This window comes from Rana temporaria, chromosome 2 (genome assembly GCF_905171775.1).
Source record: "Rana temporaria chromosome 2, aRanTem1.1, whole genome shotgun sequence".
In the NCBI taxonomy this organism is placed as follows: domain Eukaryota; kingdom Metazoa; phylum Chordata; class Amphibia; order Anura; family Ranidae; genus Rana; species Rana temporaria.
Genome location: NC_053490.1, coordinates 489,177,321 through 489,202,600, shown reverse-complemented (window position 1 = coordinate 489,202,600; position 25,280 = coordinate 489,177,321). Strand labels below are relative to the sequence as shown.

Sequence of the window (25,280 nt, the reverse complement as noted above, 5' to 3'; positions counted from 1 at the left end):
TGTTATAAATCATGGGGTCCCATTCTGCTTACCTGACATGGCCCCGCTCCCTCCCCCACCCCCAGAAAATATCAAATTATATTTTCTCTAAAAATACACTTAGGCCCCATACACACGAGAGGATTTATCCGCGGATACGGTCCAGCGGACCGTATCCGCGGTTAAATCCTCTCGAGGATTTGCGCGGATTTCCATGCGATGGAGTGTACTCACCATCGAATCGAAATCCGCGCCGAAATCCTCTGGCGATGACGTGTCGCGCCGTCGCCGCGATTATGACGCGGCGACGTGCGCGACGCTGTCATATAAGGAATTCCACGCATGCGTCGTATCATTACGACGCATGCGGGGATCCCTTCGGACGGATGGATCCGGTGAGTCTGTACAGACCAGCGGATCCATCCGTTGGGATGGATTCCAGCGGATAGATTTGATAGCATGTCATCAAATATTTATCCGCTGGAAATCCATCCCAGGGGATAAATATCCGCGGAAACAGATCCGCTGGAGTGTACACACCATAGGATCTATCCGCTGAAACCCATTCGCTGGGATTTTTCAGCGGATGGATTCTATCGTGTGTATGGGGCCTAAGGCTCCGTTCACATCTAGAAGTTTTTGGGTGATTTTCTGCTCTAATGCCGCGTACATACAATTGTTATTCATGTCATAGAAAAAAACAATGTTTTTCTCGACGTGATTCCTCTCAAGCCTGCCTTGCATACACACGATCGTGAAAACAAATCTCAAGCAAAGCACGGTGACGTACTACAGGGAAGTTCCATTTGAATGGCGCCACCCTTTGGGCTGCTTAAGCTAATTTCCCCGTCTTACGTAGTACTACGTGAATAGGGCTGGGCGTAGGTTACGTTCAGTGATTCAACATATCTTAGGTGTTCATTCCGACGTGATTCTGAGCATGCGCACTGGAAAGCGTCCACGGGACGGCGCATGCGCCATTCGTTCGGCCCATCATTTGCATGGGGTCACCGTTGGTGGGAATCCTTCTAGAATCCCCTTCTCTCCCTGCGTTTGTTTTTTCCTCTTTTTCTTTTCTCTCTCTTTATTGGGGGTGGGGGTCTATATTTCAAAACGGGGGTAATATACACAATAGGGGGAAATTATAGCCCCTATAACAGAATGTTCTTTTTGCCTTTATTTTTTTTTTGTTTCCCTCACAACATAGGGGTAATTGTTTTATTCCCCCTCTGACTAGGGGGTTTGTTTTGGGGTTTTTTTTTTTTTTTTCTCCCTCTCTCTTTTCTTTTTTCCTTTATATCTTTAGTACACTTAAGTAAATACACAATAAGGAGAATTAACCCCTACACTTTTTCACTATATTCAAGATGGACTCAGTGTCTTTCTTCTTTTTTTTTTACAACTCCCCTCCTGGCTTTGTACACTCATGTAAATACACAATAAGGGGAATTAACCCCCTATATTTCTCACTATATTCTAGTAGGACTTAGTGTCTTTTTTTCTTTTTTTTTTTTTTTTTTCCACAACTCCTTCTCGTTTTCATATACTTAAGTAAATACACAATTAGGGGAAATAACCCCTATATTTTTCACTATATTGTAGGGGGACTTAGTGTGTTTTTTTTTTTTTTTTTTTTTTTTTTTTTTACAACCCCTTCTTGGTTTTGCACACACAAGTAAATACACAATAAGGGGAATTAACCCCTACACTTTTCACTATATTCTAGTAGGACCTAGTGTTTTTCTTGTCCCTTTTTTTTTTTTTTTTTTTTTCTCTTTCACAACACAGGGGAAAGTGTCGCCTTTTTTCTTTTTCTTTCCTTTCACAACATAGGAGAAATGGTTTTTAGTTTTTATTCTCCTTTATAAGGGGTAGTTCAATTTTTTTTTTTTTTTCCCCTCTCTCCTCTCTCTCTCTCTCTCTCTCTCTCTCTCTCTCTCTTTTATATGTCCTCCCCCCTCCACTCACTGTAGGTATAGGTAGTACAGCCCTATCTCTGGGTATCTCCCAAGGAGAGTGGAAAGGGAAGGATTGGCCCTGGGGTGGAATGACGGAGAAATACAGGAGCAGTACGTAGTATTGGTAGAAGAAGATATAGTTTTTTTAAGGTCTTTTCAATGAAAAGGGTACTTCTTGAGACCATATATGTCAGTCTGTATATTGATTTTATGTTGTATTAAGTGTATTGTTTTGTAAAAAAATGAATAAAAGATTTAAACGGGAAATGGATCACGCCTACTTTCACCTACTTTGAATTAGGCGGGCTTACGCCAACAATTTTACGTTACGCCTGCGCAACGTTGGGAGCATTTGCATTGTGAATTGGGTGCTTGCCTCTCTGCTTTACGTCGGCGTAGCGCATATGAGATGCGATACGCCCGCCTAAAAATGCGCCAATCTACCTGAATCCGGCCCTATGTGTACAGAACAACTCCAGGTAGCCATATTGCATTCTCAGAAAATGACAGTGGCTGCAAATTAAAAAGGAAAGGTCATTTTTAATAACATTCAATTACAATACGATTAGTGTCGCAATTATATGCGCCATATTATTTTTTCTTTATTTACTAAAGTGGAGTTACCCTTTAAGCAAAACGTCTGTCGCTTAAAAAGCTTAATTTTTGGCATATTACAGCCATTTTACTGATTTTTATTGGTGACTTATCAACTTCAAAATGCCTGTACAAAAACGATGCAAAAACACGCAAAAAAATTCCCATAAAATAGCAACACCCAGATGTGAATGGAGCCATAATAATCATTATTGTATGACAAATTTCCCGGCCCCTTCCACCGCTCTCCAACCTGAAACATCCCCTTGTGTGCCCCCAGCAGCTGCCAGTGGGAGAGGAGAGTAGGGAAGCTGACAACACTGCAGGGAAAAGGGGGCATACAGGGGGGCCCAAAAAGCAGAAGGATGGGGTCACAGGTGCTGGAAATTATCCCCTTTGGCAGCCCTTCAAGGGGGAGGCAGAAGAGGATCAGTGTCTGCTGTAAGGCAGTAAAGCTGGCCCTCCTGCTCAGTAGATATTGAAAAAACAAGTGTCTATAAAGTGTGAACTAGTGCTGTTCTAAATAGTGCAGATGAATTCCTTGATGAACATCCATTAACAATGAGTATAATTGATGTGTGTTTTGATCACCCAAGTGCATCTCCACAGATATGGATATAAAATGCCCATGCCCCAGAGAACGTTTATTCAAACGAAACACATCGGGTGGAGTCCATGTCCGTGAGCTATCACGTACGCCAATCCTGTATACTGGTCGATCGACTTCTAAGATGTCTTGGATCTATAATGCTTGTTTTATACCAAATTTCTGCCCTACTAAGTAAACTTTACCATCAGATATGCCAGTACCACCAACCGCAATATAATAGATGAAGCTGATTTGATCTTCTATACTTGCATATAACGCCTGTCTAGAATCTTATAATTTGCAGTCTAGGCCTCTGGGCCATGGGAATTTTATACACTCCACTTTAGTGTGTGCCCCCAGCAGCTGCCAGTGGGAGAGGGGAGTAGAGAATCTGACAACACTGCAGGGAAAAGGGGGCATACAGGGGGGCCCAAAAAGCAGAAGGATGGGGTCACAGATACTGGAATTGATCCCCTTTGGCAGCCCTTCAGGGAGAGGTAGAAGAGGATCAGTGTCTGCTGTAAGGCAGTAAAGCCGGCCCTCCTGCTCAGTAGATAACGTGGCCCCCATTTTGAACTGATGGGCCCCGGGCCCAGGCCCAGCACAGGAGGGCTGGCTGTACTGCCTTATCAGTGGCCCTAAACGTGCGTCAACACACTGTGTGATATCAGTGCACACTTCATGCAGGATTATGGCTTGATATTCTATTGCAAAATAGCTAAAATATTTTAGAGGAAACATTAGAGAAAATCCCATTTTATTTTTGGTATGACACACTAGCTCGCTTACATCCTTCCTTACACTGGGGAATACGCTGCTGAGCAAACCGCACTTGTTAGTGAAGAAGACATACAGTACGTAGACTATCATAATTAGGAATATTTCTGTGAGTTTCACTGGCAAGTAGTAAATACTTAGGATGTTCAGCTGGGTTTATAGGTGGAATGATGTGACAGCTTACAATGTTTTTCTCTTTCGGAAATCAGACCTAATGTATGAACAACATATACATTTTGTAGCCTTATAATAAGCATAAGCAGGAGAATATTTTAGCATTGTATCTGAAATCAAAAAGTTTTGCTAATTAATAGTCATTATTAAAAATACTTTTTTTTTATAGCATACTATGAAAAAATAATAATATGTTCCCACAAAAATGCATTTTTTTGTTACTTCATAAAATTATTAGCCTAACTGAACTTTAATTAAATCAGCTAAATGCCTTTGGGTGCGACAAGGTGTTAAAAGTCTTAAGCCTCGTACACACGACCGAGGAAATCGACGGGCGAAACACATCGTTTTCCTCGTCGAGTTCCTTGTCAGGCTGTCGAGGAACTCAACAAGCCAATTTTCTCCATTCCCGTGAAGGAAATAGAGAACTTGCTCTCTTTTTGGCTTGTCGAGTTTCTCAACAGTTTCCTCAACGAAAATGTACACACGACCGGTTTCCTCGGCAAAAAATATCTCCCAGCAAGTTTCTTGCTGGTTTTTGCCGAGAAACTTGGTCGTGTGTACAAGGCTTTAGGGCTCATTCAAGGTAAAATAGGTAGTTGCAATGTGCTTTTACTGCCCCTACCAACCACCCTTGATTTCTCCCCAATAAAGCTCCATGTAGCTTTTGCCATTTTTTGCCAAAGCTCCTAAACTCGACTCCATGTACACATAGGTTTTTAGGATCGTTTAGGACAGGGGTCAGCAACCTTTTTCCACTTAAGGGCTGAATTCAATGTATGTGAATGCATAAAAGGCCGCATTCACCTGCTAATAAATGAAGATAATAATAAGATACCTGACATGCCATGCTTTAAAATTGCGCACACTCCTGGAATGGCGAAAAATCTCCTCAGGCGACACTTTAAACATTTCTACAGATTACCAGTTTAGAGTTACAGAGGTCTAGTACTAGAATTATTGCACTTACTCTAATGATCGCGGCGATACCTCACATGTGTGGTTTGAACACTGTTTACATTAGCGGGTGTGACTTACGTATGCCTTTGCTTCTGCGAGCGAGCACAGAGGGATTGCATACCTCCCAACATTCTGAGATGGGAATGAGGGACACCTATCAGCAAAAGTATGCAGGCATAGGACAAACCCATTGCAATGCCCCCTTAAAGGAGAATTGTACAAAAAAACAAGATTGGTTAAACCCACAAGTGCTTTTTTTACTGCTACTATTCCTTTATATTGGCTTTTCGAATTTACAAATGCAGCATTTTATGAAACAGATGAAAGGTTTAGCACTGGAAAACACCTTTTGATAGATAAAAAATTCATTTTATATACAACTTTATATATCAGACCAAAATGAGGGACAAATGAGGAGGAATGAGGGACAGAGGGACAGAGGGACATTGCCCCAAATCAGGGACAGTCCCTCGAAATCAGGGACAGTTGGGAGCTATGGGATTGGGTGCTTTAAAATTTTGCTGTCACAAGGAGTGTAAACATCCCTTGTGACAGTAATAGGCTTAGGCAGTGACAGGTACTCTTTAAGGAGGGACATGGGGGCTTTGCTTTTCGTAAATAACCCCCAGTGTCTGCTGGGAAACTGAGTCAGAGGATGAGAGAACGTCCGTGATAGGTGGAACTGTGTCTGCTGAGAAACGCCTATCACGGAAGGGACCAGGAGGAGACCTTGACTTATAAACAATGGACGCCCGTAGCCTGTCAATAATTTCAGGTACACTGACTCGAATATAAGCAGAGGGGGGTATTTTTAGCCTTAAAAAAAGGGCTGAAAACTAGGCTTGAGACTCGAGTATATACGGTAAGTTTATTTTATTGCAGAAAAAACATTGTGTATCTCTTTTGCAATAAAAAATAAATAAAAATCTGCCTCTTCATAGTTTTTGTATAATTTTTGTATTTAGTTCTGCTTTAAATTGGGCTTTTATTGTTATTTTCATTGTATATACATATCCTAAAATCCCAAAATGTGCTCCAGTCTGAAAAATATTAATAGTCCCAGTCAAAAAAGGAATTAAATGAAAGAAGCCCTTTAATTGCTTATTTACATGTTGCATGTTTTCTTTAGCTTTTTTCTTACAATAATTATGTTTAATCTCCATTGTATGAGAAACAAGCAACGTGAGTAAATACCTAACAACCGCCGGTCTGCTAAACAATTCTGCCTAGCCACTATTGTCAACAAGAATGCATTTAGCTCACGATGACATCAAGCAGTAAATAAAGGTCTTCATTAAAAGCTCTAATTTACAAGCAGTAAAAGAGTTTGCTCCTACTAAAAACTTGTGAGTGAAATATTTTTTTTTTCTTGCAGTAATCAGTGTGCCAATCAGAATGTTATTTATATTGGATGCAACCCCAGAGGTAAGTTGTTTCTCCTAATGACGCATGACGTTTTTATATTATATTCAGTGTAGAGACATATAGGCCCGGATTCTCGTACGAGTTACGCCGGCGTATCTCCAGATACGCCGTCGTAACTCTGAGTCCAAGCCGTCGTATCTTGGCGCCTGATTCAAAGAATCAGATACGCCAGCATTTGTATAAGATACGACCAGCGTAAGTCTCTTACGCCGTCGTATCTTAACTGCATATTTACGCTGGCCGCTAGGGGCGTGTACGCTGATTTACGTCTAGAAATATGTAAATCAGCTAGATATGCCAATTCACGAATGTGCCCGGCCGTCGCAGTACAGATACGCCATTTACGTTAGGCTTTTCCCGGCGTAAAGTTACCCCTGCTATATGAGGCGTAGATGAGGCGTACCAATGTTAAGTATTAACGTTGGGCCAGCGTCAAATTTTTCACGTTTTACGTCGTTTGCATAAGTCGTTCGCGAATAGGGCTGGGCGTCATTTACGTTCACGTCGAAAGCATTGGCTTCTTGCGGGTTAATTTGGAGCATGTGCACTGGGATACTTTCACAGACGGCGCATGTGCCGTTCATAAAAAGCGTAATTTACACGGGGTCACATTAAATTTACATAACACACGCCCACATCTACCACATTTGAATTAGGCGGGCTTACGCCGGCCTATTTACGCTACGCCGCCGCAACTTTGGTTTGAGAATACGGCACTTGCCTGTCAAAGTTGCGGAGGCGTAACGTAAATAGGATACGTTACGCCCGCACAAAGATACGCGCTTCTACGTGAATCCGGGCCAGAATGTGTACAAATAACAAAATATCTAGAAATTGTATTATATAGCGAGAGAAATAACAAGCAATGCGTGTGGAATCATAAAGCTTCTTATCAATGTTATACCTACTAAAATATAATTTATTCTAAAGCTGTCTTCTTTTTTTAGCATATAAAATGTGTCAATAAACCACATTTCTTACTATTAAAGTGTTACTAAGTCCCCTTTCACACTTGTGCGACTTTTCCTGCGACTTTGGACATCAGCGTCGCATGACAAGTCGTACCCCATGATTCCCAAGGATAACCATTCAAATGTTTGTGGGTTCAAGTCGCACCGACTTCAAAGTAGTCCCTGTACCACTTTGGTCCGAATGTGATGCGCGTTGAGGTCCATAAACCTCAAATGTACACACGCATTCCCTAAAATCACAGCAAAATTGCGCAACTTTGTGAAAGGGGCCTAAACCCACAACAGTAAAATCAGTCTGTATATGCAGTAAAGCATGGTTGTTATAATCACTGTGGAACCTAATGGGTTAATTCTCCACATTGTGTAAAAAGGCTGTTTGATTCTGTCTTCTCTGATTCTCACCTTCTTCCACAGTCTACAATCCATCTGCTTATAGTTCAGAGCCTTGGAGGCACTCTGGACATGCTCAGTTTGCTGTGTATTGCTAGAGAGTTTTTTTAATTGGGGGGGGGGTGCATGTCATCAGCACAGGGCCAATCAACACTGTCCAGAGGGACAGAGGGTCAGGGGTCATGCAGCCTCATAGGACAGTCAAGGGAGAATGAAAACTCCTCCTACAAGCTTTAACCAGTGCTCGGCTCAACACTGATAGAAGTCACAAGATGGGAAAAGGTATTTAGCAGTTTATATTTATTTTAAAAAATGCATTTCCATGTTCTGTGTACTGTAGGAGACCAGATATAGTGAATCCTGGGTTTAGAAACACTTTAGGTATCTATCCACAATTGTCAACCCTATACTTAAGCGGAGTTACACCCATGTAAAAGTCAGCAGCTACAAAAAGTCACCCGAAGCCTTGCTTTTCTCCCTCTTCCCTCTGCGGCGATGGCATTGCAAGTGTGGGCGCCTGACTGTGGCTTCATGCTTCATTCGTATGCGCGAGCCGCACTGCGCATTATAAATGGCCAGGCAATCTTCTGGGACCTGTGACGAGGGGGTAAAGGTGAACTTCCTTCCAGCGCCGCGGCGCCATGAGAGGAGGTGAGAGCTGGGTACCTGTGAAAACGAGGTACCCGCTTCCCCCCCCAAAAAAAAATTACATGCCAAATGTGGCATGTAAGGGGGACACGAGTACCTAAAGCGGATATTCTATTTTTGGGTGGAAGTGTTACAACCCCGAAACCTGCATTCACTATATCTGGTCTCCCACAGTACACAGAACATGGAAATGCAATCATTTTAGTAAATGTAAACAGATCAATAGCTTTTCGATTCAGCAATATAGAGCATCCTTGTGACTTATATCAGTTCCTAGTAAAGCTTGTAGGAGGAGTTTTCATTCCCCACTGATCCTCTGTCTGGACATGTCTGGACATTGCTGATTGGCCCTGTGCTGATCACATGCCACTCTCCCAAGAAAAAAAAAACCTCTCTAGCAATACACACCAAACTGAGCATGTGCAGCCTGTCCGCTTGGCTCTGTAAATAACAGGTTATTTTTTGGACAGTGAAAGATGCGGAGGATCAGAGAGACAGAATCAAGCAGCCTTTATACACAATGCAGAGGATTAACCCCTTAGGTTCCACAGTGAGTAAACCAAGCATGCTTTACTGCATATACAAAGCATATGCAAAGACTGATTTTACTGTTGTGGGTTTAGTAACACTTTAAGCACCATTTTTTGCCTTTCATTAAAGTGCACCTGTACTACAGACTCTGTCACTTTGGTCATTCAGGGAAGGCTGACAGGGGGGGACTAAAACTGGTGCACTCAGAATCTGATACAGCTGTACATGATAGCCAATCAGATTCTAACTTGTTCAATTAAGCGTTGGCAATAAAACCCTGAAAGTGGATTGGTTTCTATGCAGAGCTGCACCAGATTTAGCATGATCCAATTTTAGTAAATCCAATAACCCCAAAAATGTCTTGCTAGTCTACCCTCTGACCTACTTTCGCCTCACCTTTGCAGTGCCCCCTTACAGCTCTTTTTTTTCATCAAAGACACCGTAAATTTGTTGGGCTTAGGGACAAGCAAGTGCTCTTCTCCCATAATAAGGTGCTGCCATTTGCCAGGCCCAAATAATGTCAAATGACATTGACATCATTAATATTGCTAAGCTTTGACATGGAACTTACACAGAGTATTGTGTGGGAAATGCAACGGAGTAAAGAAGGTGGAGGAGCAGCGCAAAGATGGGAATAGTTGGCTCATAGGATGGGCTTTCAAGAGCCTTTATCATTCTCTCCCAAATGGGCTTTTTTTTTATTAATCCAAAAGAGTATTTATTGGTCATGAAAAGGGCATATGTTAACAGCATCAATGCATACAAAGACACACACCTAAATTGAACATATTTCATTAAACAGGCCATATAAGGTTTGAATCCCAGCCGGTTAACCACTTAAGCCCCGGACCAATATGCTGCCTAAAGACCCAAGGGGTTTTTACAGTTCGGGACTGCGTCGCTTTAACAGACAAATGCGCGGTCGTGCGACGTGGCTCCCAAACAAAATTGGCGTCCTTTTTTCCCCACAAATAGAGCTTTCTTTTGGTGGTATTTGATCACCTCTGCGGTTTTTATTTTTTGCGCTATAAACAAAAATAGAGCGACAATTTTGAAAAAAATGCAATATTTTTTACTTTTTGCTATAATAAATATCCCCCAAAAACATATATCTAAAAAAAAAAATGTTTCCTCAGTTTAGGCCGATACGTATTCTTCTACCTATTTTTGGTAAAAAAAAATCGCAATAATCGTTTATTGGTTGGTTTGCGCAAAATTTATAGCGTTTACAAAATAGGGGATAGTTTTATTGCATTTTTTTTTTTTTTACTACTAATGGCGGCGATCAGCGATTTTTTTCGTGACTGCGACATTATGGCGGACACTTCGGACAATTTTGACACATTTTTGGGACAGTTGTCATTTTCACAGCAAAAAATGCATTAAAATTGCATTCTTTATTGTGAAAATGACAGTTGCAGTTTGGGAGTTAAACACAGGGGGCGCTGTAACATTTAGGGTTCAGTGTGTGTGTGTTTACAACAGTAGGGGGGTGTGGCTGTAGGATTGACATCATCGATCGAGTCTCCCTAATAAAAGGGATCACTCGATCGGTGCGCCGCCATAGTGAAGCACGGGGAAGCCGTGTTTACACACGGCTCTCCCCGTTCTTCAGCTCCGGGGAGCGATCGCGACGGAGCGGCTATAAACGAATAGCCGCGCCGTCGTCCCGGATCGCTCCCCGAGGCTTGCCGACCGCCGCATGTATCGGGGGGGGTCCCGATCGGACCCCCCACCCGCGTCAAGCAGAGGACGTATAGGTACGTTGATGTGCCTGTCCGTGCCATTCTGCTGACGTATATTTACATGAGGAGGTCGGCAAGTGGTTAAGCAGGAACCAGCCGAGATTCAAGTCAGGAGAAGATAATGGCCCAGCAGGAGGGATTCCCACATCAACACTGTCTGAGAAAATTTGTTTCCTTCAACCTGTGTATGGCCAGCCTTAGGCCCCTTTCACACGGATAGAATGGTGCTTTTAGCTACGGATTTTCTACTTTTCTACCACAGCTAACAGCACACTATGGCCCCATTCATACACATCGTTTAGCTGCGTTTTCTTTACGTTAGAATTGAATGCGTCCAAGAGCGATTACCATTACCATGCACATTACCCGCAGGTAATCGCAGTCTTTTGTGTCAACTGCGGATAGCAGCGTGAGAAAAAAAAAAAGAACAGGAAGCACATCATAATCAAAAATAAAAATAAAAAGGGTTGCTATGGGAATGACTACCGCAGCTAAACGCAGCCGCATGTAACCGCACGTAATCGCAATGTACAAATGCAGCTAATCGCAGTGCCTGGAGCCTAGAATTTCACAGAACATTATGCTTTTAACTGCGGCAAAACAGCTGTTCGTGTGAAACTCACCCTAAAGTAATAAGCAGCACAAGATCTGTTCGATATAACACATACTGTGCATGACAAATATGTGATACAGACGATTGGTAAGGAAGCAAGTCATTAGAGACAGATGAAATAAGAAACCCCATTACAGACTGTACACAGAAGTGCAAGCTAGTATACCAGAGCCCATATGAATAAAACTGGTTACAGAAACAACAAAAACTAGAGCCAAATGTGTAATTTGCCACCTCTTAACCACTTCAGCCCGGAGGATTTGGCTGCCCAATGACAGAATAATTTTTTGCGATTCTGCACTGCGTTGCTTTTAACTGACTATTGCACAGCCGTGTGACGTTGCACCCAAACAAAATTGACGTCCTTTTTCCCCACAAATAGAGCTTTCTTTTGGTGGTATTTAATCACCTCCTGCGGTTTTTTATTTTTTGCGCTATAAACAAAAATAGATTAAAAAAAAGCAATATTTTTTACTTTTTGCTATAATAAATATTTGCAAAAAATATATATATAGAAAAACTAATTTTTATCTCAGTTTAGGCCGATATGTATTATTCTACATATTTTTGGTAAAAAAACGCAATAAGCATATATTTATTGGTTTGCGCAAAAGTTATAGCGTCTATAAAATAGGGGATCGTTTTATGGCATTTTTATTAATATTTTTTTTTTTTACTAGTAATGGCGGTGATCTGCGACTGCAACATTATGGCGGACACATCGGACACTTTTGACGGCAGTGGCACGCACACACATGCACGGCCGCAATTTCAAAGCAACGTACATGTAGGTTGTTTTGCGCAGCCGTGCCATTCTGACGACGTATAAGTACAGGCGACGGTCGGTAAGCGGTTAAAGAAGAACGTCTGAAACTCAGTAGTTCTTATAAACATAACAGAGCAAGGAAGAGTGTGTGGCACTGAAAATTAAAAACGTTATCAGACCTAAACACGTGGAGGAAGCCGTCCTTTCAGCCACTGAATGGTCTCTTTTAAGCAAAAAAAGAGTTGCCTGCATGTTCCTTTGATTTTCTTCTCGTACTGCAAGCTCTGTTTTACTTTACCATAGGTTGTTCAATGCAATGGGCAGCCTCAATGACCAAAAGGGAGGTAGAGGAGCGTGCCAGAGTTCTGACTTTGAAGCTGGAGGTAGACGATTGCAGGCTGAGCTCTTGAAGGTTTTACTGATTCTACATTTGTGACATGTTTAGTTGAAGCTTAAAGTATATGTTTACCTTTTCCAAAAATAGCCTATGCAGTCAAGGGGCCACAGTAGGTATTAAAAAACTGTTCAGCTTTGTAAAATGTTCATTCATTTTTTTCATACCTGTAGGTCAGTTGGGGCTCTCTGGAAGCCTGACTAGAAAACTCCAAGTCCCGTTGGTTTTTGCACCTGTAATGATGGGCAGGGCTGTCTTAATGAGAGGGCACACCTGGGCACTGCCCAGGGGCCCCGGCTGCATGGGGGCCCCTGCACTTTCCCCAAAGCAGCTGGTCCTTGAGCCCACGCTGCCCCGAAATTGGGGGCCCCATGATGGCACTGAGATTGATAGATACACAAGGTAGGCATTCTGCCTCCTACCTACCGTATTTATCAGCGTATACCGCGCACTTTTTTGCCCTGAAAATCAGGGCAAAATCGTGGGTGCGCGATATACGCCGATACACGCTTTCCCATGCCGAGTTTGAATACTGCGCCGGCATATACCGAGCGCAGTACACTTGTGTATAGTCTGGCAGTCTCGGCTCCTCTCGCGCTCACGTCCTGGACGTACAGGACGTGAGCGCGAGAGGAGCCGAACCTGCCCGACTATACACGAGTGTACTGCGCCGGCATATATTGAGTGCAGTACATTTGTGTATAGTCGGGCAGGCTCGGCTCCTCTCGCGCTCACGTCCTGGACGTACAGGACGTGAGCGCGAGAGTAGCCGAGCCTGCCCGACTATACACGAATGTGCTGCGCTCGGTATATGCCGGCGCAGTATTCAAACTCGGCACGGGAAAGTGGGAAACGAGCAGGGAGGACACCGCAGAAGGACGTCGGACCCGACGAAGAGGACATCCGAAGCCGCAGACGGACGTCGGACCCGACGAAGAGGACCCCCGAAACCGCAGAAGGACGTCGGACCCGACGAAGAGGACACCCAAAGCCGCAGACGGACGTCGGACCCGACAAAGAGGACACCCGAAGCCGCAGACGGACGCCGGACCCGACGAGGCCGCCGATGGACGCCGCGCAAGACACCAAAACTGTAAGTACAAAAATATTTTTCCCACAGGAATGCGGGTCCACTTTAGGGGTGCGCGCTATACGCTGGAGCGCGCAATACCCCGATAAATATGGTACTTGATGTCTGTTTACCTTCACTGTCATCATTGTAGGGGCCCCAGAGCATTACTTTGCCCAGGGGCCCATGCTGCTATTAAGACGGCCCTGATGCTGAGAGTGAGCATGCACCAATTTTCAGCCTAAATGCAGGGCACGGTGGTTGCTAAATGGTAGTTTTATTGCCAGGTTTCCATGGGGACCCAATAGCCTACATGTATGAAAATAAAATGAATGAACACTGTACAAAGCTGCACAGTTTTTCAATATCTACTCGGACCCCTTGACTGCACAGTGTATATTATGGTAACAGTGAAGCTAGCTTTTAAGATTTAAATGAATGTATCACAAATGTTTCATATTTACGGGTCCTCTTGTCTTCATAGCTTATTTCATAGAATAATGAGAATGTGTAACAAAATGTTTCATATTTACGGGGCCTCTTCATAGCTTATTTAATGGAATAATAAGCCTTTAAAGTACAATATATTGCATTCTTTATTGTGTATGTTTCTAATCAGAATGTGGAAAGAGAGTCTTGGACAGCTCAAGAATAGTTGGTGGAACGGATGCGGCAGTAGGTGCATGGCCTTGGATCGTCTCTCTGTATTACAATGAAAGACAAGTATGTGGAGCATCTCTGGTGAACAATGAGTGGTTGGTGTCAGCAGCTCACTGTGTCTACGGGTATGTGTCTGTTATTTTATATTTTATTAATGTCTAGCAAATTCTATTCTTTAGAAAGCTCATTCAACATGTTTTATATAATTTATCCAATAAGATATCTTGAATAGAGACCTGACGGATCAGCCCACTCATTCAGGACTGCACAGCGGAAACTCTAACAATGCAGTCTTCCTAATTAGGTGGTGGTCTCTGCACTCCGCATACATAGAACTGAATGAATTAAATGTGTTTTTAATGGATGTGTAATTCTCACATTTAACCTAATCTTCATTAGTAAATGGAGGAAATGTTTTATTGCATCTTTGAAGAGTAATTGCCCTTTAGGAAATTGCAGAGTAAAAATGAGGGTGAAAAATGAAACAGTCGCACACAACAGATGGGAGGTAGGCCTCGTACACACGACCGAGAAACTCGACGGGCGAAACACATCGCTTTGCTTGTCGAGTTCCTTGTGAAGCCGTCGAGAAACTCGACAAGCCAATTTTCTCCATTCCCGTCAAGGAAATAGAGAACATGCTGTCTTTTTGGCTCGTCGAGTTTCTGGACAGTTTCCTCGACGAAAATGTACACACGACCGGTTTCCTCGGCCAAAAAATTTCTCCCAGCAAGGTTCTTGCTGTTTTTTGCCGAGAAACTCGGTCGTGTGTACGAGGCCGTAGTCTTTACTCAATTTTAAACAATGCATTAAATGTATTTTCTTGTTCAGTGTTGGATCCATAATCTTACCTTCACCTAGTGGTGGGCTTGGAACCTTGCAGTGAACCCCCTACAGACAGCTGCCTCCATCTTCAAAAAATGGGAGCAAATCATATGAATGCAGTGTCAATCCCAGTCCACGATTATTCTTGATTTCATTATTCTGGTGGAATACCTGTGGGTGGAGATGGAAATTCTACTCTGCTTTGGAGCAGTAGTATTTTTGGGCCAGATTCACAGCGGAGATACGACGGAGTATCTCAGATACTCGGTCGTATCTCTCAGGCCCCGTACACACGACCGAGTTTCTCGGCAGAATTCAGCCAGAAACTCGGTCGGAGCTGAATTCTGCCGAGAAACCCGGCCGTGTGTACACTTTCGGCCGAGGAAGCGACGAGGACCTCGGCGAGGAAATAGAGAACATGTTCTCTATTTCCTCGTTGTTCAATGGGAAATTTCGGCTCGCCGAGGTCCTCGGCGGCTTCACAAGGAACTCGACGGACAAAACAATGTGTTTTGCCCGTCGAGTTCCTCGGACGTGTGTACGGGGCCTCAGAGTATCTATGCGACTGATTCATAGAATCAGTTACGCATAGATATCCATAAGATCCGACAGGTGTAATTGTTTTACACTGTCGGATCTCAGGATGCAGTACCGCGGCCGCCGCTGGGGGGAGTTTGCGTCGTAAACCAGCGTCGGGTATGCAAATTAGGAGTTACGGCGATCCACGACGGTTTTTCGCGTTCGATACGTCGCTGCTAGTCTAGTTTCCCGTCGCAAAGTTAGTCGTCGTTTTGGGTGCCTTAACTTTACACAGCACACGTATGTGCTGTATAAAGTATGGCCGTCGTTCCCGCGTCGAAATTTAAAAATTCATGTCGTTTGCGTAAGACGTCCGGGAATACAGAAGTACGCTACGCACGTCGCCGTTCAAAAAAATTACGTCACTTCGCGCAAAGCATGGCGGGAATTTCGAAACGGAGCATGCGCAGTAGGTCCGGCGCAGGAGCGCGCCTAATTTAAATGGCACACGCCCATTTAAATTACGCTGGCTTACGCCAGAGGCCGCCAGCGTAGGTTTTCATTGCAAGTGCTTTGTGAATCAGGCACTTGCGATGAAAACTTGCGGCGGTGTAACGTATCTACGATACGTTACGCCGCCGCTAGTCTACGTGAATCTGGCCCCTAGTTACTTATCCGTTCACAGTCAGAATAATGAAACAATCGAGTAGTGCAGTCTGAACTGGACATACAGTACAAGGTGTGTCTACAAAGTTTGGTGAATGGTATCAGAGAACAAACAAAAGAGAAGATGCAAACAAATTACCTTTATTGGTCTTTAACCACTTCAATGCCATGCATTTTTTAACCCCCTTCCTGCCCAAGCCAATTTTCAGCTTTCAGCACTGTCACACTTTGAATGACAATTGCGCGGTCGTACGACATGGCTCCCAAACAAAATTAACGTTCTTTTTTTCCCCTTTTGGTGGTATTTGATTATCTCTGTGGTTTTTATTTTTTGCGCTACAAACAAAAAAAGACTGACAATTTAGAAAAAAACACAATGGGGTTGATTTACTAAAGGCAAATCCACTTTGCACTAAAAGTGAACTTGGGAGTGCAGTCGCTAGACATGTGCACAGAATTTTTTTTCGTATTATTTTGTTCCGTTTCGTATCGTTCCGTAGGTTCGTTTCCGTTTGTTTTTCGTAAGACGCCCGTTTTCCTGTTCGTTCCCATTCGTTTTTCGTACGACGCGATTTTTTCATATTCCGATCGTTTTGTATTTTGGTTACCGTTTTATTTTCGTACATGCGGGATGGTTCATTATTCTGTTTAATTCATGTTCGTTACTTGTTAGACAATAATTTTCGTGAATTTTTGTCATTTTGTACTTTCGTAAATATATCGCGGGATTCGCGGCACTTTCAACACGCGGCTCATCCATATTAACTATTGTTAAGCCCCATACACTTGGTCAGACTTTTTTAACAACAAACATAAAAACGATCGTTTTCCCGAACATTCTTTCGTTTTTAAACTCCATCAGAAAACCATTTTTGGGTTCCAGGTTCAAAAGTCTGGCCAACTGATCTCCGTTCAGACGAAAATCCACAGAAAAGTTTATTTGGCTTTACTGTACTACTGTACTCAGCACAAAAGAGAAGCTGCTTCACTAACTAACTACACTCACTGTCCATTCAAAAAAAACGAAAATTACATCTATAACAAAAGATTTGCATTCTGTATTTTTTTTTTATCCTTTTTCTGTTCGTATGTTCATATGAAATCTATAACAACAGATTTGCATTCTGTATTTTGAAACCAAATTACGAACAGAAAAAAGGAATTTCAAAATACAGAATGCAAATCTTTTGTTATAGATGTTATATGAACATACAAATGAAAATATAAACAGAAAAAGGATTCAAACAAAATACAGAATGCAAATCTTTTGTTAGATGTCATATGAACATACGACTGAATACGAACAGAAAAAGAATTCAAACAAAATACAGAATGCAAATCTTTTGTTATAGATGTCATTTTCGTTCTTTTGCCGTTTTCGTTTTTGTCGTATTTTCGTCGGATCGTTAGTTCGTACTTGCGGTTGTTCGTTATGCAGCTCATTCGTAATCCCATCGTTTTCGTATTTTGGTGCTTTAATTTTTTCGTATATACACATTATTCTGCAGGTACGAAAATGAACATTTTCGTACGAAAATGACATTCGTACGAACGGGAATGCACATATCTAGCAGTCGCTGTAGATCTGAGGGGCACATAAAAGGAAAATAAAAAACAGCATTTTAGCTTGCACATGATTGGATGATAACATCAGCAGAGCTTCCCCTCATTTCAGAGCTTCCCCTCAGATCTACAGCGACTGCACTTCCAAGTGGACTTGTAGTGCAAAGTGGATTTCCCTTTGGTAAATCAACCCCAATATGTTTTACTTTTTGCTATAATAAATATCCCATTTTTTTTAAATATATTTTTTTTCTCAGCTCTTCTACATATTTTTGGTAAAAAAAAATTGCAATAAGCGTACAGTGATTGGTTTGTTATAGCGCCTACAAAATAGGGGATAGATTTATCTTTGTTAGGACTGCGATAATGCGGCGGACAGATCGGACCCTTTTGACACTATTTTGGGACCATTCACATTTATACAGCGAACAGTGCTATAAATATGCACTGATTACTGTATAAATGTGACTGTCAGGGAAGGGGTTGACACTAGGGGGCGATCAAGGGGTTAAATGTGTGCCTCAGGGAGTGATTCTAACTGTAGAGGGAGGGGACTGACTGGAGAGGTGACCAATAGGTGTCCCTATGTACAAGGGACACACCATCGGTCTCCTCTCCCTGACAGGACATGGATCTCTGTGTTTACACACAGAGATCCACGTTCCTGGCTCTATAACTGCCGATCGTGGGTACCTGGCACACATCACGGCTGCCAGGCACGCACATCGGCAACCAAGTGATGTGGCGGACACGAGGACTGAGGACATCATATGACGTCCACCCAGGATGGCAGAGCCGGGATGGGAAGTGGTTAAAATAATTCCCATCCTTCACAACACACTTTTGGCCACGCTCATGAACCTTCTGGAAACAGTCAGCAAAGGATTCTTTATGAATTGGTCGCAGAACCGATGTCACACATTCTTGGATTGCCGCCACATCTGCAAAAAGTGTACCTTTCATAATGTTCTTCAGGTGGGGAAACAGAAGTCTGCAGGCGACTGATCAGGGGAGTACAGTGGAAGATCAAGAACAGGTATTCTGCGCTGAGCCAAGAATTGGCACACACGGATCGCGCAGTGCACAGGCATGTTATCGTGCAGTAACATCCAAAGCAGATGTGCTGTAGCAACCATTTCAAAACTTCCTCGTAGAATGCGGCGTTCACGGTTTTACCCGCAGGATTCAATTTCTAATGGATGATGCCATCATTGTCGAAGAAGGCGATCAACATTGTCTTGCCCTTGGACTTTTGCAGGCCACTCTTTTTAAGTCTCGGGGAAGACAGTGAATGCAATTCCATTGATTGCTGCTTCGATTCCAGATCAAAATGGAAGCACCAGGTCTCATCCCCTGTGACGATAGTTCGCAGAAAGGATTGATCCAGGTCAGACATGGTAATGAAATCCCCAGAGGTTTCCATCTGTTTTGCTTTCTGATCAGATCCTCAAAGGGAGAAAAGCCAGCTGCCCAGGAAATCCTCCAATCCTCCAATCCTCCACAAAAGAAGTAGCAGCCCTTCCACTCAGAAATCCGTAGGTCCCCAGAACAGAAACAGACTATAGCGTGATACCGTTTGGGGGTGTTTATTTTGATATAAAAAGTTGTACTTACAATTTACACGAAATCGTAAAGCATTAAAAACATATGCCGGCCGGCAAAAGAACCCTTCCTCATTCGAAATGAGCGCGGTAGCGTCACTGAGTGCACATCCCAGACGCGTTTCGTCACAGGTTGACGTTATCAATGGGGAAAGTAAAGATTGGTGGCCCAGGTAGCAGGAGAGATGAAAAGTCACTTTAAGGCTGGGTTCACATCATCGCATGCGGTTCCCAGCAGGAGTCCAGTGCATCCCTGTTCAACATTTCAGGTTAGATTTTAGCCCAATTTTTGGGCTGAATTCGGACCTGAAATGGACCAAAAGACGCACAGGGCTCCTGTGCAAATTCACACCGGAGCCGCATTGGAGATATGTGAACCGGCTCCATAAAGAGTCGGTCAAAATCTCCTGCTATTGCGAATTGGATGCAGAGAACCACATCCAATTCGCAATGGTGTGAACCCAGACTTAAAGAGTTATTCCACATATAATTGATGCCTTTTACTTTATCTCATGGTATCTTGACATACCTTGTTGGTAAAACTGGTCCTATGCTAGTAAAGTTTTCATCAAAATATTTTGTTTCAAGAACGTTTATTCAATTTTCTAATCTTTAGTGGGGCAAATTAACCTTAATTTTCGTACATAGTGACAAAGGAACAGGGTGGAAATAATTTCTTGAACATTTCTTGAATGTTTTTTTTTGTTCAGGAAATTACATTCATTCCAAAACTGTATGCTAAAAGCAAACTAAGTTTAGAAGTACCTTTTGAGTGGCATTTGTCATGTAATCAAATGAACATTGATTCTAAAATCTTCTAGTGTATGGCCAGCCAGTGATACTAAACCCACGACAGTAAAATCAGACTGTTTGTGCAGTAAAGCATGCTTGTTATATTCACTGTGGAACCTAAGGGGTTAATCTAACACATTGTGTAAAAAGACAGTTTGATCCTGTCTCCCCTGTTCCTCCCCTTCTTTTAATGTCACCAATTAATCTGATAGAATATAGCCTGGGAGGCACTCTGCACATGCTCAGTTTGGTGTGTATTTGTAGAGAGGTTTTTTTCTTGGAAGGGTGCATGTGATCAGCACAGGATCAATCAGCACTGCCCAGACAGAGGGTTAGGGGTCCTGCAGCCTCATAGGACAATCATGGGAGAACAAAATCTCCTCCTAAAAGCTTTAACCAGTGCAAGGCCAGACACAGACAGAAGTCACAAGATTGCCATAAACCGCTGATGAGAAAAGGTATTTAGCAGTTCATATTTACTAAAATAATTGCATTTCCATGTTCTGTTTTCCTTTGGGAGACCAGATATAGTAAATTTAGGCTCCTGGGTTTAGTAACACTTTAACCACTAGCCGACTGCTGCACGCCGATTATACATTGGCAGAATGGCAGCGGTAGGCAAATGGATGTACCTGTACGTCTCCTTTAAGAAGCCGCGTGGCCTCCGCACTCTCCGTGACCATGGGCCCCGCAAACTCAATGTTCGCTGGCGGCCTGCAATCGTGTCACGGAGAGGCAGAGCCAAAATAGCGTCTAAAGTGTCCCATGTGTTCCCCATAATGTCACAGTCATGATAAAAAGCATAGATCGCTGCCATAACTAGTAACAAAAAAAAAAAACAATAACAATGCCATAAAACTACCCCCTATTTGGAGTCGCAATAACTTTTGCGCAAACCAATCAAAATACATTTATTAGAATTTATTTTTTACCAAAAATATGTACTGTAGAAGAATACATATCAGCCTAAACTGAGGAAAAAAAATGTTTTTATATATATTTTTTGGGGGATATTTATTAAAGCAAAAGGTAAAAAATATATTTTTTTCAAAATTGTCACTCTTTTTTTGTTTATAGTGCAAAAAATAAAAACCGCAGAGGTGATTCAATACCACTAAAAGAAAGCTCTATTTGTGGGGAAAAAAGGACATCAATTTCGTTTGGGTGCAATGTCGCATGACTGCCCAATTTTCAGCTAAAGTGACACAGTGCTGAATCGCAAAAAATGGCCCGGTCAAGTGGTTAAGCCTCAACAGTCGAATATAGCCTCACCTCCTGCAGCAAAGGGTCCTCAAGTTTCTTCCTACATTCTTCATCATTTTAAACCAATTAGAGTTCCTTGTTAGGCTTGTCGAGAAACTTGACAAGCTTTCTTTGAGTACACACGGTCAAGACCAAATCTCCTCGTTCTCAAACGCGGTGACGTACAACACATACAATGGCAGGGGAAGTTCGATTCCACTGGCACAACCCTTGGGGCTGCTTTTGCTAATCTCATGTTACTGCGTGTTAGGTAAAAGTTTGGTAAGAGACGATTTGCACTTTTCAGACTGTTACAGCGTGACAAATGTGCTATCTCCATTACAAACGCTACTTTTACAGAAGGTGCGCTCCCGTCTCATATTTTATTCTGAGCATGCGCGGGTTTCTTAGAATACACATGATCGTGTTTCTCGTCGAAAACCAGCCCGACGAGGAACATGACGAGGAAATTGAGCCCTGGTTCACACTGGGCTGCGGGAGTGAAGCCGTGCGAGTTCAGCTGAACTCGCACGATTTCACTCCCACTGGCAGTCCCGATTTCGGCCGCGATTTAAGAGACATCTGTGCAGGTTTCTGCACAGATGTCTATGTAAATCGCGGCCCTAAATTGCAAAAAGTAGTACAGGAACTACTTTTTGAAATCGGTGCAGAGCCGCAGATGCAGCGTCGCACCGATTAGGACGGTGTCATTGCCGACAATTGCCGGCAAATGCCGCCGATTTGAGATGCGATTTCACAAGTGAAATCGCATCTCAAATCGAACCAAATCGTACCCAGTGTGAACCTGGGCTGAGACTCCCGTCGAGGAAAAAGAGAACTTGTTCTCTTTTTTTCCTCGTCTAGTTCCTCGACAGGTTTCTCGATGAAAAACACACACACGACCGTTTTCCTCGGCAAAAAAGCTCTGCCACCAAGTTTCTTGATTGATTCTGTCGAGGAAAACGGTCGTGTGTACGAGGCCTTACTCATTATCATCATTATCTATCAGGAAGAAAGGCACTCCTGGCCATTGCAGTTTGGCAAGTAAAACAAGGGGACAATTGGTATGGGGATAACATCCAAAAAAAGTGGGAAATTCATCTTCAAAAAATATTAGTTTGGGTGATGGCGAAAAAGGACATTTCTAGTTAAACAAAACAATGTTAAATCATGTTTGAATTAAACACCTATTTGTCTGGACAGAAATCATATCTAAATGTATTTTGGTGCACTCCTTCCTCCTTTAGTATTGTCATTGTTTGACAGCCTATCCTTGTTCACATTTCCAAAATGAAAAATCAATATTAAAACAGCTGCTGTTGCAACCAGCCACAGCCCAAGTTATTTATATTCATATGTTTGGTTAACATATAATATCGACTTGCAGGAAATGTGCGGTTCACAGATAAAGCCTTTAGCGATATGTAAATGATGTCCCAGTTGGTTGTAAGGCAGATCTCATCTGCACTGCTTACTGCTTTTTAGCCCCTCTCCATGCAGAGTGGAGGTGCCAAGAAACTGGTCTCTCAAACCAATCGTTTCTCAACCCAAGCATACTACTAATCATTTGCATCAGGAGGCTGATGACTAATTGGCGTGAGATTTTTAACTTAGCTGTTTTTAATAATTCAATTATTAACACCTTTTATAACTGCTTTGTTTTTGCCGCTACTGTTATAATTTATTGCTTTCTGGCTGTAATCAAGGGATCTGATGATAATTGTGTTAGGGAACTTGTGTCCCGTGGAGCAGTCAGAAAACATTAAGTGCTTTCCAATTATAATAAACTATCTCACTTAATCCGATACAAAGCTTGAATTATGTGTACTGCAAAAGAGGTCAAAGATTAACACAGAACATAGAGATGGAAGCATTCAGCCGTTTGCAATTCTAAACTTTTTCTTTGTGATTTGCAGGAGGAACTTGGTACCATCCAAATGGAAAGCCAATCTAGGAATGCATAACAGTGCTAATCTCGGCTACCCGCAAACGGAAACCAGATGGATTGACCAGATCATCATAAACCCACATTACAACAAACGCACAAAAAACAGCGACATAGTCATGATGCATCTAAATGTTAAGGTTAATTATACAGGTAAGGAGATAATAGTATAGTGCCAGGCAACACTAGAAACAAATTAGTGAACTGCTAATGCCATCCAGCAAATGCTTAGCCAACTCAGAGTATGCTATATAAGAATTATCAATTTACCTTAAAGTAAGGTGACCAGATTTTTAAAATTAAATCCGGGGACATATTTTTTTTTTACTAGCAATAGCGGAATTAAAGCGACTCTCTGCCTATCGCAGCCCGCCTCATAAACCTTTAAGTCTTACTCTTCGGGCCCTGGCTACTAATGGGTGGGGTGCGGAGGAAGATCACTTTGCCAGGGAAGGCAAGGAGATAAGCAGGCAGGCGGCTGGCCGGGACTTGAGCCAAGGCAGAAGAACATGCGAGCGGAGCTGAATGGGCATGCACCTGAAACTGAAGAAATATTCCCTCCACTCTGACCAGCACATGATCATTGGAAAGGGGCACAGATAATGGAACAAAATACACCCTACTAGGAGTGGCGGAGCGGGAGGGGGGTGTAATTCTGATTTTTTTTTTTTTATTCTGCTCTGACTGTCTTAAATTGCCCCAGCCCCTGTTCAAATCCAATCCGGGGACAAAACCGGGGACAGAGTTGGTCTGGGGACAGTATCCTCAATCCAGGGACTGTCTGGTCACCCTACCTTAAAGTGACACTAAACTTGGGTTTTAAAAAAAAAGAATTTGAGACAAGTATGTATTCTTAAATAAAAAGAGTACCTTCTTTTGCTCTCAGACTACTCTAAATCTTCAAATTAATTTTTGCTGCTATGATCCAACTTCCTGTTAGAGGATGGCTACATTTATTCCTTATGGTCCCACTGTATGTAAGAATGTAGCCACCCTCTCTTGCTCACTCCCAAGATGGACTATGGGATTTGTTAGTGTGCATAGAGCAGTGTACATGACTGCAACTAAGGTGCACCCCATGCTCCAAATAAATAGAAGTGAGGGCCAATAAAAGAGAAGCAATGGAATTTGGAATTTGCACATTCATAATTACCTAGGTGGATGCAGCATTGGTCCGATGCTGCACCTGTCCCTTGGCGCCTCTACACTGAGAACCAAGCAATTGAACACAGCAGATTGCTCGGTTTTCAGACCTCTGTAAGCAGAGAACTGTAGAATGTCAGTCACAGCTCTCTGCTCTTCTCCCTCCTCGCTCACTGGAGTGCTGGGCTGTGGAGGGGGCAGAGTGGCCAGCTCAGGCTCTCATTGGCTCGCTGAGAGGTTGAGCTGGGTGTCAGTACAGGCACCTGACGGATCCAGACTCTGTGGTCGGGATGACATGGCGCCTGGACTGACATTGATGACGTCACATTGACATTGGTGACGCAAAACAAATTATATTTCTGAGATCCATAAGAGAAGTACAGCCAAACAAGCTTTGGCTATACTTCTCCTTTAAGTAGTGGATGTGTATGGATAATTTTTGGAGAATAAGGATATCTTCTAGTATCACTTAAATTCATATAAGAGCTGTTTTACCATTAAAGTGTTCCCCTAGAGGCTGTGACGTTTATTACAGGCATACCCCACTTTTAAGTACACAATGAGGTTTGTTTACTAAAGCTGGAAAGCGCAAAACCAGGCTCATTTCTACATAGAAACCAATGAGCTTCCAACCACAGCTTGTTCAATTAAGCTTTGGTAATAAAACCTGGAAGCTCATTGGTTTTTATGCAGAAGTGAGCCTGATTTTGCACTTTCTAGCTTTAGTAAATAAACCCCATT

At 42.7% G+C, this 25,280-nt stretch overlaps 1 protein-coding gene across 1 annotated transcript in view; it reads left to right on the top strand.

Moving 5' to 3' along the window:
- The window catches only part of TMPRSS15 (transmembrane serine protease 15), a 505,254-nt gene that overhangs the window by 421,156 nt on the left and 58,818 nt on the right, over window positions 1-25,280 (top strand). Inside the window, exons 20-22 of the mRNA XM_040338815.1 lie at window positions 6,407-6,456; window positions 14,203-14,368; window positions 23,368-23,549. Of these exons, the coding sequence (XP_040194749.1) occupies window positions 6,407-6,456; window positions 14,203-14,368; window positions 23,368-23,549 (398 nt within the window). The remainder of the gene's footprint in view (window positions 1-6,406; window positions 6,457-14,202; window positions 14,369-23,367; window positions 23,550-25,280) is intronic.